At 36.6% G+C, this 18008-nt stretch overlaps 1 protein-coding gene across 1 annotated transcript; it reads left to right on the forward strand.

Moving 5' to 3' along the window:
- Nucleotides 1-13539: 13539 nt before the first annotated feature.
- LOC110898344 (phenylalanine ammonia-lyase-like) lies at nt 13540-16714 on the forward strand. The gene is made up of 2 exons (XM_022145117.2): nt 13540-13991; nt 14775-16714. Exons 1-2 carry the CDS (start codon nt 13603-13605, stop codon nt 16522-16524), a joined length of 2139 nt encoding a protein of 712 aa, XP_022000809.1. The 5' UTR covers nt 13540-13602; the 3' UTR covers nt 16525-16714.
- The last annotated feature ends 1294 nt before the right edge of the window (nt 16715-18008 follow it).

Genomic DNA, 18008 nt, shown 5'->3' on the forward strand with positions numbered 1-18008 from the left:
ATTGCATTTTGTATCACAGGGTCTTATTCCAGCTATGCTAGCTGTTTTTCCTAATGGTGAGCACAGATTTTGTTTGAGGCACATCCATGAGAACATGAAATCCAAGTGGCGTGGAGATCTTTACAAGAATTTGCGTTGGTCAGCCGGAAGGAAGACATCTATTCCATATTTTAACAAAGCTATGGAAGAAATTAAGACAACAGAACGAGCTATGTATGACTGGCTGAATGAGATCCCATACACAGCTTGGTCAAGAGCATATTTTTCTGGAAGAGCTAAATGTGATATGTTGCTGAACAACATATGTGGGGTTTTTAACAGACAAATCATAGGATCAAGGGACAAGCCGATTATCACATGCCTAGAATTCATTAGGGAGTACATGACCAAGAGGATATTGAATGTCAAGAAATTGCAAGCAAAGTGTATGGGGCCGCTGACACCTCATGCCACTGAGGTCTTCGATGAGATCAAGAAAAAGGCTGCTGAAATGTCTGTTTTAATGGTTGATTCAGATAAGTATCAAGTAACAGGTCCAAGATCACAGTGTGTTGAGAATGTTAAACATAAAACTTGTGCATGCGGGAAGTGGGATTTGACAGGGATGCCTTGCAAACATGCAGTTGCAGCCATATGGGATATGTCAAGGAATAGCATTGATGCTGGCATACCAGAAGAGTGGGTTTCTGATGTGTATTGGCTGTCAACATGGAAGAAAGTTTATGCAATGTGATAGAGCCAATCAACGGGCCGGAGATGTGGACTCTTTCACAGTGTCCAACAACACTCATCCCACCAAAGCATCATACACAAGTTGGAAGGCCAAAGAAGAAACGAAGGAAGGCATTTGGTGAAAAAGAGCTTGAGAAGGAGTTCGACAAAGGAGGTAAAATGACCAGAAAGGGAACCAACATCAAGTGTGGTAAATGTGGGAACATGGGTCACAATGTCAGGAGCTGCAAAGGACAAGGGGGTGAACAATCCACTGCTTTAGAGGAATCACACACTGCCACTCAAGGTGCACCAGTTTACAATCTTGATGAGTGACGGATGGTTTGTAACTTTAGACTATGTTTGTTTGTTTGTCAAGTTTGTTGAAGACAATGCTTGGTTTGTAACTTTAGACTATGTTTGTTTCTTTGTTTGTTCAAGACAATGTTTGGTTTGTCAAGTTTGTTCAAGACAATGTTTGGTTTACAATCTTTATGAGTACAGATGGTTATGTTGTCATGAACATGTTTGGTTGCTTGAATATAGTTTGTATATGGCTGCTTTAGTACAAATAATGTGTTCAAACAGAATTTTGGCGGAAAGTGATTCGATTACATTGCAACATTTAGTACAAATAAGAGGTCCAAAATACAAACATACAACCAAACAAATCTAGCCTATTTCCAGTGACAATCATCCAAACAAGACCAATCCGAATCAGAACCATGTTCCCCTTCATATGGGTCAAAGTACCAATCATCCTCTTCATCCCAATATGTGTAATCCCATGCATGTTCCAGCACTTCAGGGTCATAATCCTTTGTCGGATATCCGAATATCTTTTCATAATCAGTTTCTTGCTCCATGTAAGGTCTGAGTATTTCAGAGTCTTGATCCTCAAAGTATACATAACTGTTTGCTTCTTCGGCTGCAACGACGTCTTCATCCTTAGCAATATCTTTCTCATTCTCAACTATATCATTCTCTTTGTCAGCAATACCTACAGAATTACAAGCAGGCTACCAAAACAAACATATAAGAACTTGAAAAGGACCATTGCATAAACTTGAAAACTCATAACTCAAATACAGATAGAGTCAAAATACACAAACTAATCCAATTTCTCCACATTTAACTACTTAAGCAAAAAAAGTATAATAATCAAGACCCAAGTAATCCCTAAGTACATCTTCAGTTTGAACACATCGCCATTCTTGTACCGAGCCAACTGGTCTCTACACTTAGCCAACTCATCCTTATCTTTAATGCTTTGAATTAAAGCAGGCATTACCTCTCGACAAATCGGACATCCCTGTTCTTCACCAACATCAGCCCATCTGAGGAATCCACATCCTCCAACCTATTATCGGACATCATAAGCAAGAGTTTCAAACAAACTTGAGTTTCAATAAGCATAAAACAGAAGAAACTTACACATCGAAGATACCATCGACCAGGATTAGCTTTGGATTCTGATTGTTTGACCACTTTTTTCGCACCACAAGGACAGATGATGTCTGAAGCTTGAGTTTTGCCCATTGTCTCCTTGAATCGAAGCACAGAGGAAGAAGATGAAGACATGTTCAGGGTAGTGAATTGAGGGATTCAAGCTTGAATTGGGGGCCGATTGAAGAAATGGGTGAGAACAGCGTTTAGGGCACTCAATTGAGGGTTCAAGCTTCTTAATGGGGAAGATGAAGGGTACTTTAGACATTTCAATACAGACTAACGGTAATATTAACGTTGAAATGGTCCGGGGGGTAAAGTTGCGACATAACCCCCAACGTTAGGGGGTAAATTTGCATTTATTTCCTTAGGGGGGTAGACATGCCAATTGCCCTAAACCCCAAGGGTAAAATTGCAGTTTACTTTTATTATTATTATGACAGAATATTAAAGCTAGTAAAAAAAATACACGGTCAATAAACGTTCACTGTATATTTTAGATATCTTCAACAATTACAATATATGTAATTCTGACAATAATCTACTTTAAAGTAATTATACAAATATTTTACAATATATACACACCTAGGATTTGGATAAAGTAAAAACTTCTAATTGTGACATCTTGAGAACTCCTAGCTTCCAAGTAATTTTTAGTTTTCTTTTCTCAAAATCTGTATTTAAGACCAACTAAAAGATGTGAAGAAAATTGCATGCAAATTTTTACACTTGTGTTTTTTTGGTTTTATATAATTGTAAAAAGGATACATAATTAAATATCCGTCAAAATTACGCAAATGTTTTTTGAGTATACACTTATGTAAATTTTCACATACAATTTTTCTTTAAACTTTCTGTAAAATTACCACGTTGCACCTTACGGGTGGTCAGACCATCCTCCAGACAAGAACGACAATCAGGGAACATGAAATCTTTGCAATGTAGTAACATCTTGCATGCGCTTACAGTTTGGAAAGATGGGTCTGGTTTTGATGATTTGGTCTCGTCCCTACTATATAGCGCGGGGGAGGCGGGGCCTCCTAGGGGGAATACAGGAGGAAGGGAGATAAAGATAGGGACCCTAATATTAAGCAATGTCTCCGGAAAGTTAGAGATTGACATTTTACGGCTGCGATTAAGGTTCTAAGCTCCAGTGAAGTCGCCCCTCTAGGTGATTCGACCTTGAAAGCTCTTATTGATAAACACCCTTTGGTGCCGCCCCCTTCCTTGCCTCCCAACCTTCACGCTCAACCTGCTCTTGTTGTTGATGAGTAGTGTGGGCTCAAATGCATCTGATCCTTTCCTAAAGGGACACCTTGTGGTAGGGAGGGATGCAGGGCCAATACTTGTTAGATGCTATCAGGGTCGAGGGCTCAACGACTTCCTCGGATTTGCTAACGACCATTACTGAAGTTGTCAAATTAAGGCTTGGAGGATCCTGCCCTAAGGGGCTGGCTGAGTTTGTTGCCTCGGCCCCCTTAACCCTTTATTGAAACCCGATAAAGGAATTCGACCTAATGATGTGGGGGGGGGGTATCTGGTGAAGGTTAGTTTCCAAGGTGGCGACGAAGAAGGTCGGGAAAAACATGGCCCAGTACTTGGGGGACTTTAAATTTGGGGTGGGAACGTCAAATGGTGCAGAGGCACGGTGCAAACAGGTTTCTTAACTCCTTTCATGCAGATGGTTCCTTGGCCTTGCTTACTGTGGACTTCTCCAATGCGTTCAACACGGTCGACCACACAACCTTCCTCAAAGAGGTTCATCAACATTGCCCGTCAATCTATTTGTGGGTCCAATTCTTTACGCCCAGCCTGCTCGTTTATATGTTGGTAATGAGTGTATTAGGGCTTTTCCCGAGAGGGTTTGGCAGACCAGAGAGGGGGTTAAGCTCCTTGGTGAAGGTGTTAGCCGTGACCCTAGCTTTATTGGGGAGTTGGTAGGGTGGCGGGCATCGAGGGCGGTTGACCTCATGAAACTCTTGCCCTACCTTAGGGACCCCCAATGTGAACTCCTTCTGTTAAGGTTATGCATGGGGGTTGCTAAGTTACTTTTTGGGCTGCGGACTTGTCAACCCCATTTGATGGTGGATGCGGTATCTCGGTTCGATGATAGCCTCTGGGAGGCTATAGAAGACATAGACGTGGTGGTGGCTCCTTCTTTGGTGACTTCCAATGGCGTCTGGCATCTCTGCCAATGCGTCTAGGTGGTTTGGGTCTCCTCTCAGCTCGAGATGTTGGGGTTTATGCTTTTGTGGCGTCCAGAGCTCAGTCTTGGGAACTACATGAGCATATCCTTCGAAATAGTGGGGTTGTCGGGCTCGACCGAGACTATCTGCAGGCGCTCGAACGCTTAAATGTCTCTCTCCCAGACTTTGATATCAGCGGTTTCTCTAACAAGGACACCGCCCCCTCGAAGCCACAAAAACTTTGGCGAATGCTCTGTTTAGCAAAATCGGTCAAAGCCTGGCAGAAATTTATGATTTGTCATCTCACCAGAAGGCGGTGTTGGAATGCCTTAAGGGTCCCCATGCTCAATATTTTTGACCGTTATCCCGATTGAGGGGTTGGGACAATGTATGTCAGAAGTAGAATCCGGAGCCATCCTTAAATATCAGCTGATGATCCCTATATACCCAGAAGATGAAACCTGCCCGATATGCCGTAAAGCTTGTATGGATAAATACGAAGAGCACGCAGTGCATTGTAAAGAGTTCCATGGGTTCAAATATCGGCATGACTGGGTGCAGGATGTTTTGTGGGACATCCTAAGAAGAGCTGGGATTTCGGCTAAGAAAGAGGCTCCTGTGAATTTCCTTACGGACCCTATGTAAGGGAGATCTACTCTGCGACTAGTGGATCTGCTCGTCTTTGGTTGGGCTAGGGGAAACATGCTTGTGTGGACCTCACGGGGGTTTCCCCTCTGATTGGTTTAAGGGAAAACGGGTTTGTAGCTGGACATGCAGCAAGAAAGGCATAATCGAAGAAAGTTGATAAGCACGCTAAAGCTTGTGCAGGGAACCAACATGTTTGTGTCCCTTTTGCCTTTGACACATTTGACACCGTAGCGCCAGAAGCAATCTAATTCCTGACCAGGGTCCAATGGGTCATCCACATCAATTCTTCAGCCTCGGGGGGGGGGGGGGGGGTAGGGTTTTGTCTTTGGTAGATTAGGGTTTGCAATTTAGAAAGGGGTGGCGGCGCAGCTTGTTGTACGTCTACCATCTGTTTTGATGTAACTTGGAAGTATGAAATAAAATCAATATATAATTAAAAAATATATATAGAACATATATAGGGTTCTCATGAGTTCTCTCAACTCAGGGGAGTTTCCAACGGATCCATTCCCTACACACATATATGTTGAGTGGAACTCCCCCACTCATTGTGGCGGGAATTCGGACGATTTTGGTTTGGTTTATTATAGTACTGATATGATACCGGAAATTGGTATAGCAACCGAAGTGAAAACAAAAAAAATAAAGTCGTGAACGTCCAAAAAGATATCGAGATCCGAAGCCATAATAACGGATATTGGTAACGGTTTTGATAACACAAATACTAGTATTAATGTTGTTTGGTTAGAATTAGTTTGCCACGGCACAACACATGTACGTTCCCAACACTCGCTGTACCCTACAATACAAAAAAAAAAAAAAAAAAAAAAAATCTATTTTAAATACAAATATATTTTCAACATTGTTTAGCTTGAATCGACTTGGCCTCACTATGCGGGAACTCATTCGTTTTTGGTTCACTATGGTACCGACACACATTATAGCAACCAAAGAGATGACAAATCATAAAACAAATACTTGTATCGATCTGATAATACGATGATGTTCACTCAGAATCGGTTGGATTCGTCACAATCGTACGAACACCAATATTGATACCGGTATTGTTGGGAGGGTATCGTATTTTTTAAATTTTATAAAACATTACATTATACATTTAGAATAACAAAAAGGATAAATGACGATCATTCATACTAAAAAAACATAAATGTGAGGTAGCTTGATAACATTTATGTTTATATTTCGATTACTTGTATGTTACTATCACTAGTTGATTACTTACTAACTTTTGATCACGCAATGTGAAGATTCGGTGCAAAATGAAAATAAATATGAAAACGAGCACATTACATGACATATTGTTTCCATCATTCACTACAACAAATAACGGTAATACGATGATAGAGGATATGGGTAAGTGTCAACAATAAGCGTTACGAAACTTACTCTTTCTATCATAAGCTAGCTAAAGTAGTTGTAATTACTTCCACAACTTTAACTACTTTCTAAGCAAGGTTTAATAATAATGTTGAACAATTTGTTAAAGGCCAAACATCAGCCGTTTCTGGTAAGTAGATAGAGTTTATAAAATAACGTTACCTTAATAGCATTGATGAGATCTGAATGTCAATTTAGAAAATATCTGGCATTGAAAGAATGACATGCAACGATTTTTAAAACTTTTAGAAACCTCCCACCAATAATCGAATTTCAAGTAACAAGAAACTAAAGAAAAATATAAAGAGTGTTTAGCTCTACAAATTTTATAGGTAAGTTTAGATATTTGATCTAAAAGATGAAAGAAAGCGAGTGCTTTCGTCCTTAAGTATCTACACCAAGTAATGAAAAGATCCAGAAAGATGCTAGTCTTCAATCCACAAATATGCTAAAAGCTAGTTATAACTTATAACTAAGAATCTTTCATAGACTTACTTTGGTTACGGTACAAATCATATTTATCCTACAAGCCGTAAGAACAGAGCATAGCACTTAAAAAACTTAAATTAGTACATACTAAAACAATACATACATAAAAGTAGGACTTTTGAATCATATTAGCACATGAAAACTAATCACGATAATTGATTTTAGCACATATGTAAATGATATCAGCACTTTTCTTTATGAAGAAATATATCAACATATTGAAACCGAAAGAACGATCCAAATACAGAATTAATTGTTTGTTAGTATAATTACAAGGAATTCAGTATAATTGATTCTATTTAAGTTATTATTTTACCATTTTCTATAATTAGTTGGATGTCACATGATACTTTTTAATTTGTTCTTACAGTTTGTATACGAAATGTGGTTTGTGTTTGATTTTACTCTATGAGTAATATCAGTGAGTTATTGAAAGAACAAACCTTCTTTACAGAGTAAAATTCTAAAATGGCCTCTAATAGGCTACTTTTACCACTTTAGTCTAAAAATGAAACTTTTTGTATTTGAGTTTCTAATGTTTCATTTTTATTGTCATTTTCATTCGATTGACAAACTGGGTTAGAAATTTCTATTAATTTATCCCTTTTTTTGTCGTTTTCCTCGTTTAATTAAAATATATTATGGCATAAAATGACGATTATGCCCTAATTTAAATGAGGAAAATGATAAAAGAGGGAGAAGTTAACAGAAGATTTTACCCAGTTTGACAATTGGATGAAAACGGCAAGAAAATGGAAACCTCGAAGACCAGATACAAAATGTTTCATTTGTGAACTGAAGTAACAAAAATAACTTAAACTAGGGACCATTTATACATTTATTCTTTTTTATAACTTAAGATGTTAGCAAGAGTACACTCTTTATCTCTATAAATAATTAGGGCTGTAAACGAACCGAACGTTCAGCGAACAGTTCGTGAACCGTTCGGCGGGAAGTTCGTTTATGTTCGTTCGTTTAATAAACGAACGAACATGAACAAGAAATTTCATTCGGTTAGTTAAATAAACGAACATGAACAGAGGTCTCGTTCGTTCGATTGCGTTCGTGAACGTTCGGTAAGGTGTTCGTGAATGTGTTCGTGAACATGTTCATGAACATTCGTTGATTTGCGTTCGTTTATGTTCGTATATTTGTCTTTTAATTGAAGATCTTTGTATTTTTTTTTTTATATTTTCGTTGTACTTTTTATATTATTAAACTTTTATTTATTTTATTACCCTAACAATAAAACTAGAAAACTCATTTTCACCTTGTTTATGCATCATTTCCCTTTCATTTCTCATTATTTACATCGGCGAATACGATCGACCTCCGTTCCACAATAAGGGATGCAAGTTCGAGTACTACTCTCTAGGCCATCTACCTTTATCCTTCGTCGCGTTCGCCAAATTTATTTGTGCTTGTTTGTGTTCGTGAACCGTTCGCGAAAATGCTCACTTCCTTAATGAACGAACACGAACATAAAATCTCGTTCGGTAAGTGTTCATGAACCGTTCGTGAACACATTTATTTCCTTAACAAACGAACACGAACAAGGCCTTGTTCGTGTTCGTTCGGTTCATTTACAGCCCTATAAATAATACTTCAAAGCTTATTATTATTATTATTATTATTATTATTATTATTATTATTATTATTATTATTATTATTATTATTATTATTATTATTATTATTATTATTATTATTACTTAGCAAGAAGTTCATGCATTAATAACTTTTTATAAATAAATTTATCATAGATTGAATAAATATAGAGATCTCTATCACCATGATTTCTATTTTTTATTCCTAGTGTGTGTCTTTTTTTTTTTCTTTCTGATATATACTTAAAATTATTAAGTTATATGTGTTCGTATGAGAATGAACTGTCAAATGTTGTTTTAATATAAAAGTAAGCAAATAATAGTAAATATTGGTGTTTACTCCTATTGTTTAATTTATTAATTTATAATCATACACCCTCACTCGTTCTTCCTACCCACCCCTTCAAACCTACCATCCTTGTATGAATCACCTTTTACCACTTCCCCACGTTGTATGTCATTTTATGTAAACTTTTCATAAAATAATGAAGGGATCAAATATAATGTGATGGTTACCAACAAAAAAACACCATTCTTAATAATTTTTATATGGTAACAGGCTTTATGAAGGGATCAAATATAATGTGATGGTTACCAACAAAAAAACACCATTCTTAATAATTTTTATATGGAAACAGGCTTTATTTGTCTTTGCGATATGATTAGTTACATGAATAATCTGAAACATAATGTAAAACATGTTGGAATTAACGTGTAGAACCTCGACATGAACCTGAAAAACGTGATTACGTTCATGTCTTAACGGTATATGATTGCAAGACCCAGACTGACCTAACCTCATTTCAATAATGATAAAAGGTAATTTGTATGAACAATTACCATGATTTTCTTTCTATTATTATAACTAGAGTTATAAGTCCGCGCGATATGACGGTTTCTCACGCTTCCTTTAATGCACTGAGCATCCAAAAAAATACTATATTTCTCACGGTTCCGTTACAGCACCGAGCATCCAAAAAATACTATATTGCGAATACAACTTAATTTTCAACGAACATTTTGCATCCATGTTAAGAAAACATAAAAACAAATACCGTACCCTACCAATGTTCAAATGGTATCGGTTTCGTTCCTCACGGAAAAGAAAAAGTTATTGTACCGAGTAAAAAAATACTATATTGCGAACACAACTTAATTTTCAACGAACTTTTTGCCTCCATGTTAAGAAAACATAAAAACGAATATGGTACCACTATCGATGTTCAAAGCGTATCGGTTTTGTTCCTCCCGATTAAGAAAAAAAATTCAGATATATTTAACATGTTCGAATAAAATTACGCAAAAAGCATATATTTATAGCAATAAAATATTATATTAACAAAATAACAAATATAATATTTTATAACAATTATATTATAAAGAAAAATCAAAAGTAAAAAAAGGAAAATAAAGATAAGATATTTATAAAATTAAAAGTAAACGAAAGTACAATAAAACATTTTGCTGTCTCTTATACAAAAAGCAACGAAAATGTTTGACAAGAAACGAAAAGACGTGTCTATTCCAAATAAAATACTAACTTGAGACACAACCATAAAATTAATAGACACACCTTTTCAAAATTAACCACTATCTCTTATACAAAATGAAAAGACGTGTCTATTACTAACTTTAGACACGACCATAAAATTAATAGACACACCTTTTCAAAATAAACAATTATCTCTTATACAAAAAGCAACGAAAAGGTTTGCCAAAAAACGAAAAGGGGTGTCTATTCCAAACAAAATACTAGACACAACCATAAAATTAATAGACACACCTTTTCAAAATTAACAACTATCTCTTATGCAAAAAGCAACGAAAAGGTTTGCCAAGAAACGAAAAAGCGTGTCTATTCCAAACAAAATACTAACTTGAGACTAGGGATGAGCATTTGGTATCAAATACCGATACCGATCCCGTCCCGTACCGATCCCGATCCTGAAAATACCGTACCGAATTTTTCGGTACCGGAAACAGTATCCCCTTTTTGGCATTTTCGGTATCGGTATTTTCGGGATCGGTATCGGTACGAAACCGGTAAAATACCGACTTTTACCTTCAAATACCGATACCGTACCGTACCGACATATTTCGGTATCGGTACCCAGTTTGGCGAAATTCGGGATCGGAACGGGATCGAGATTTGCTCATCCCTACTCGAGACACAACCATAAAATTAATAGACACACCTTTTCAAAATTAACCACTATCTCTTATACAAAATGAAAAGGCGTGTTTATTACTAACTTTAGACACGACCATAAAATTAATAAACACACCTTTTCAAAATTAACGACTATCTCTTATACAAAAAGCAACGAAAAGGTTTGCCAAGAAACGAAAAGGCGTGTCAATTCCAAACAAAATACTAACTTGAGACACAACCATAAATTAATACACACCTTTTCAAAATTAACCACTATCTCTTAGGGATAATTACGTATTTCCCGTTGATAAACTTATTAATTGCATATTTACCCAACTTAAAATTAAAATTACATATATATTGCATATATTTACAAATTTATCAATTTTTATTTATTTTATTAAAAATAAATTATATAGTGAGTATTTACACTTATTTTTACATTACATTACATTACATTACATTACATTACATTAATAAAGGAAATGAAATGAATAGGAATTTTAATATTATAATAATATATAGTTTTTTTTTAATACTTTTACTATTTTAGGGGGGGGGGGATATTGCACGGTCCTCCCAACCGCTGGAGTGATCCCACTCCACAAGCTAGCTCAGCCCCATAGCTGCCTGGCGGTGAATACCCTATCCCGAGCTGAGTCCGTTTCCTTCTAGGAAGAAGGTGGCCGATTGTCCCCGTGTCTGGACTCGAACCCGGGTCTCTATGAAGAGTAGGGGTGAGGCTGGCCAACTGGGACGCCCCAGTTGGTTTACTTTAATCTCTTTTTACTATTTTAATATTATAATAATAGTTATTTTCTTTACATTTCAACTTTAATCTCTTTTTTTCGTATCAGGAGTTGGGATAAGATTGGTGTCAACCAGTATCGAACCAGTATTGGTATCGAAAATACCGGGACGGTCCTATTCGGTATCAATACATGAAGGTAAAATCCGGAACTAATACAGAAAACGTCAAAAGTTGGTGCTGAATTGATATTGGAAATCTTTTGGTTCGGGAAATTCAGTGCTGCTACCCGGTACCATTTGCTCATCCGTGATCACGGTTATCGTACGAACAACGGTATCGTACAACTTTTTTTTGTTGATTTTCTTCAACTTTTAATTTTTTCTTTTTTTTAGTTTCAGGGGTAGGGATGAGCTCGGTGCCAACCAATACAGAATCGGTACTGATACCAAAAATACCGGTTATGATACCGGTATATGAAGGTAAAACACGGCATTAAACCGGTACCAGGAATGCCAAAAGTCGGTACCGAATTGGTAGTTAAGATCTTTCGATACCTGTAAAAAAAGTTAAGATCTTTCGGTTCGGCAAATTTGGTACCGGTACCCAGAACAATTTGCTCATCTCTGACCACGGGTTTCATACGAACAACATCGTTACCATACAACTTTTTTGGTTGATTTTCTTTCAGTTATCTTTTAATGTTTTTTTCTATATTTTCTTTTTATGCTTGTCAGCAGTTCCGTTCGCAACACGCTCGTAGTAATTTCAAAATACATGTAAACACAAACTAAATAACAAAAGAAATTCGCCGCAACGTGGCGAACTTCTTTAAAGCTAATTTGATTTAAAATGCATTAATAGTAAAACAGAGAAAATAATAAAATATATTTCTTTTACTATAGAACTTTTTTAAACTTATATCTAGATAATTTTACCGTCGAACATATTTTTTGTTTTTCGTTTATAACTTTTGGATACGATGTTATATAAAATTTCAAGTGCAACTTTGCAGTGTATTTATTTTTATCTACCTATAAAATAAATTTTACTCAACACATTATATTAATTTATTATTGTAAACACTTTGGGCATATTTTGTTTTCATTTATAACATTTTAAATACTATTTTTTAATAGACTTTCAAGTATGTTGTTACGAATGCTTATTTTTATCTACATTTAAATGTGACAACATAAAATTCTTTGAAAACAAAGTTCTATTTGCAATAAAATATTTTTAAGTATCGTAAATTATGGTTAATGTCGATAAGCGAACCGATACTCGTTGAACAACATGAGTAACGTTACCAACAAATCTGTCTCTGAGTATTTTGGTTTCATCTGCTACTATAATAAATGAGCCGCTAAAATATAAGAGTATTCAATAATATGACAATAGTGGTGATAACAATATACAAAACAAAAGTGTTATGGTAAAATGATCTATTAAAAATATTAAGTTCTTAATTGGGTTAAATCAATTTGTTTAAATAGATAAATAATAATTAGGTTTCAATATGCCAAACCAAAAAGGGTTAGGTGATTGGATTAAAAACTTTTTTTAATAGGTTTTAAACTTTATAGATTTTTGTTTTAAAATATTTTTATATATAAAATATTAATAATTTTTTAAGGGCCTCGAAAAAATAGGACGTGTGCAGTCACACCACCCACACCCCTCCAGATCTGGCCCTGTGTACCAATATTTAATTTTATGATTTTCGATTAATGTAAAAACGTATCTATAACCTCTTCACGTTTATCTTTCAATTGCTAGAGCAAGTGTTGGAATCATACCAATACCGTAACAAACTAAATTGACATCGACCGAAACCCAAACCACTTTGGGAGTCTAAATCAAAACCAAAGCTTTAATTTTGTTTTAAGTTTGGTTTCCTATTTTCGCAATAATTCATAAATTCACAGCCGGTTGGGTAGAGAGTGCGTTGCATAACTAGTCTACGTTTGAACATCCACACCACCCGTAACGTGCTAAAGATCGACGGCTAGGATTAAGTTTCAACCAACCCATTGTCATCTTACCAACCCCCCTTCTCAAAAATCAAATAGAAACACCCTTTTCCCCACCTACCAGAAAAATATAAAAATCCAAACATAACATAATTTCCATCTATATATACCACCTAGACATCACCTCCTCACCAAATCACACCCATTCTCTCTCTCCAAAATCTCTTCTCTCTCTCTCTCTAACCAAATGGGTAGCATTGATATTAATGAACAAACTAGTGATTTTCTTTGTGTGAAAGGTGATCCATTGAACTGGGGGATGGCGGCTGAATCATTGAAGGGGAGTCACCTTGATGAGGTGAAGAGGATGGTGGGTGAGTTTAGGACCCATGTGGTCAGGCTTGGTGGGGAGACATTGACCGTATCGCAGGTCGCTGCGATCGCAGCAGCCGCGGACAGCTCCGCGGTTAAAGTGGAGCTGTCCGAGGCTGCTAGGGAAGGCGTGAAGGCGAGTAGTGATTGGGTGATGGAGAGTATGAATAAAGGGACGGATAGTTATGGTGTTACTACTGGCTTTGGTGCTACTTCTCATAGGAGAACTAAAGAAGGTGGTGCTCTTCAGAAGGAACTTATTAGGTAACTGTTATTATTTTGTTTTTGTTTTTTTTTTTGGTAAAAATTAAAATTAATATAGTCATAATTGAACAGCGGTAGAGAAAAATTAAATTCATTTTTATTTTATTCTTAGGTCATTTTAGGAAAATGGTAAGTTTTAGAAGTTGCCTAATAAATTTTTAGGACATATTTTTTGGTTCACACGAGTTACCTACCTAAAGTAGCGGCACATACCCTTGTGGTCCAGTGACATAACTATTACCCAACAAATGTACTTTTAAAACTTTTAAATTAAATGTAGACTGATTGTCGGGATTAAATGCTAAAATGGTCCTGAGTTAAGTTTAGGTCATTTTTGTTATTTCCGTCTTGTATCTCGGTCTGGGTCTTTGAGGTTTTATTTTTGTTGATATTTTCATTCAATTAGCAAACTGGGTTATAATTTTCTGTTAACTTCTCTCATTTTTTGTTGTTTTCCTCGTTTAAATTAAGGGTATAATGTCATTTATGCCATAATATATTTTAATTAAATAACGAAAACAATAAAAAGAGGAGTTAATAAATAATTCTAACCCAATTTGTCAATTAGATAAAATTACAACAAAAATGAACCTAGATACAAAAAAAATTATTTTTAGATCCATATGGAAAAAAAAAGTAACTTAAACTCGGCAAACTTTTTGGCATTTTACCCTTGATTGTTGTGTTTAGTAGTAGAAGTTTTTCTTTCTTAAAAGATGACAAAACTCAAAAAAAAAATATATATATTCACAAAGAGATCTTACCAACTTTTTTATGTTACAGATTCTTGAACGCCGGAATATTCGGTAACGGCACAGAATCAAGCCACACGCTGCCACACTCCGCCACAAGGGCCGCCATGCTGGTGAGAATCAACACCCTCCTCCAGGGTTACTCCGGCATCCGCTTCGAAATCTTGGAAGCCATCACTAAACTCCTCAACAACAACATCACCCCTTGTCTACCCCTCCGTGGTACCATCACCGCCTCCGGTGACCTTGTTCCCTTGTCCTACATCGCCGGTCTTCTCACCGGCCGGTCCAATTCCAAAGCAGTTGGACCGACTGGACATATCCTCAACGCCGAAAAGGCGTTTTCGGAAGCCGGTATCACTGGTGGATTCTTTGAATTACAGCCTAAAGAAGGGCTGGCACTAGTCAACGGTACCGCGGTTGGATCCGGGATGGCTTCGATGGTCCTTTTCGAAGCTAACGTTCTTGCATTGTTGTCGGAAGTGTTATCGGCTATTTTCGCCGAAGTTATGCAAGGGAAACCCGAGTTTACGGACCACTTGACTCATAAACTGAAGCATCATCCGGGTCAAATAGAGGCTGCAGCCATCATGGAGTACATTTTGGATGGTAGTGATTACGTTAAAGCCGCGCAAAAGGTCCACGAAATGGACCCGTTACAAAAGCCCAAACAGGACCGTTACGCGCTTCGCACTTCGCCCCAATGGCTCGGCCCACAAATCGAAGTCATTCGCTCCGCCACCAAAATGATCGAAAGGGAAATCAACTCCGTTAACGACAACCCGTTAATCGACGTTTCGAGGAACAAAGCGTTACACGGTGGAAACTTCCAAGGAACCCCAATTGGTGTTTCAATGGATAACACACGTTTGGCGATTGCCGCGATTGGAAAACTCATGTTCGCGCAATTCTCCGAGCTTGTGAACGATTTCTACAACAACGGGTTACCTTCGAATCTCACGGGTGGGCGTAACCCGAGCTTGGATTACGGGTTTAAAGGTGGAGAGATTGCAATGGCATCTTACTGTTCGGAGCTCCAGTTTCTTGCGAATCCGGTTACAAACCATGTCCAAAGCGCGGAACAACATAACCAAGATGTTAACTCTTTGGGATTAATTTCGGCTCGAAAAACAGCCGAAGCGGTCGACATCTTAAAGCTCATGTCATCAACATACTTAGTAGCTTTATGCCAATCGATCGACTTGAGGCATTTGGAAGAGAACCTGAAAGCAACGGTCAAGAACACCGTAAGCCAAGTAGCCAAAAAGGTCCTAACCACAGGGGTCAACGGCGAGCTCCACCCGTCTAGATTCTGCGAAAAAGACTTGCTTCGTGTCGTCGACCGGGAGCACGTATTCACCTACATCGACGACCCATGTCTCGCCACATACCCGTTGATGGAGAAGCTCCGACATGTGTTGGTCGAACACGCTTTGAAAAACGGAGACGGGGAGAAAGACGTAGCAACGTCAATCTTCCAAAAGATAGTTGATTTTGAGGCGGAATTGAATACCCTTTTGCCTAAAGAGGTGGAGGAGGTTCGGACGGCGTTTGAAAGTGGCTCGTTGTTGATCCCGAACAGGATCAAGGCGTGCAGGTCGTACCCGTTGTACAGGTTCGTGCGGGAGGAGCTTGGAAGCGTGTACTTGACTGGAGAGAAGGTGACTTCACCGGGAGAGGAGTTCGATAAGGTGTTTACGGCGATTTGCAAGGGGGAGATTATTGATCCGTTGTTGGAGTGTGTTGAAGGGTGGGATGGTGTTCCGCTACCTATTTGTTAGTTGATGTTTTGTTGATACATTTATGGTTGGGTTTGTAATTGTTATGTGAAGAAATGTGTATTACTGTTTTGTTTCTAAGTTTACGTTTTGTGTCATAGTTCAACAAAGTGTAAATTTGTATACTTACCCTATGTTGAAATATCTACGGGTGATATAAATGAGTTTTCAGATTCGGATATGAATTTTAACATACGAATGAAACCCCACGAAATATGTGAAAATTCTAATGAATTTCCGGATTCGGATATGACTATATGAGTTTTAACATCCTAATGAAAACCCAAAATTCTAAAGAGTGAAAATTTTAATGAAAGTTTGGATTCAGATATGAATTTTAACATTGTATATATATACACTTAAAAGAGCATGCGAGGGAATAGTGCGCACTTCCCGTTAGCCCGAACAAATTATGATTTTATTCTCAATTTTAAATTATGATTTTGCTCCGGTTCAAAATTACAGTCTTGTCATCGTTGTAGCTTTTGATAAATTACGATTTTACCACAGTCAAAAATATCATTTTACCCCAGTTCAAAATTACAGGTTTGGTTTGTATACCGACACAAGTTGAACCAACTGGCTTCTTGGCGTTTGAACCAGGTGGACTCAGTGGCGGATCCAGGGGCATTTTGGGGGTTCCCGGGTTTGGAAAAAAAGAAAAAAACAGTGGAAAATATGTATGATTTAAAAAAAAATAGTGAGAATTAATGAAAATCTATCAAAAAAAACCGGTGGAAAATTTTTTTAGATCCGCCAGTTAGTGGACTGTTCTTGGTAGTTTGCAACTCTCTTAAGAGTTAATAATAAATATAGCACCCATATTGGGTTGTAGTTTTTGGTTGGTTTTCACTTATTTTCTAATAAGTCTAGTTTCTAGTATTAATTTTCTGCAAAGTTTATGTTAAACATTTGTGACAAGCTATGGATGGTTATTTGTGTTTGAGATTGGGTATCGGTTTTGTTTTTTGTATTAGGTGTTATCTGACTCGATTACCTTTCACTATTAAATCGGTCAAACCCAACATTTATGTTTATGTTTTGTTACATTCTATAACCTTTACAACTAACGTCGTCCAAAAAACGGTTAAGTTATCTCACATGCTTTACATGTGAGGGTACTATGGTCTTTTACAACATAAAGGTTGATTTGTGTAAACATATTATTATATATATAGTAGAATATATTTTTTTGCAAAAACATTATTATTTGTTAATAATTATATATTTATATATATACACATATATAGAAAATAGTTTTTAATTTATTTTATAAAAAATCTGATTTTAATATTTTTTAAAGTAAATAATGATAACAAGATAAATTACTTTTTATATAAAGTATAAATAAAACACAATTTTTTTTTAAATAAAGTTATTGTAATATCCAGAATATTTTTGAAATTATATATAATTATAACAGACTTTTTTAAAGCTACTAAAACTAAAAAGTACTTTTATGTATATGTAAGTATGCGTTTATAAAA

Source organism: Helianthus annuus, chromosome 13, assembly GCF_002127325.2.
Source record: "Helianthus annuus cultivar XRQ/B chromosome 13, HanXRQr2.0-SUNRISE, whole genome shotgun sequence".
NCBI lineage: Eukaryota > Viridiplantae > Streptophyta > Magnoliopsida > Asterales > Asteraceae > Helianthus > Helianthus annuus.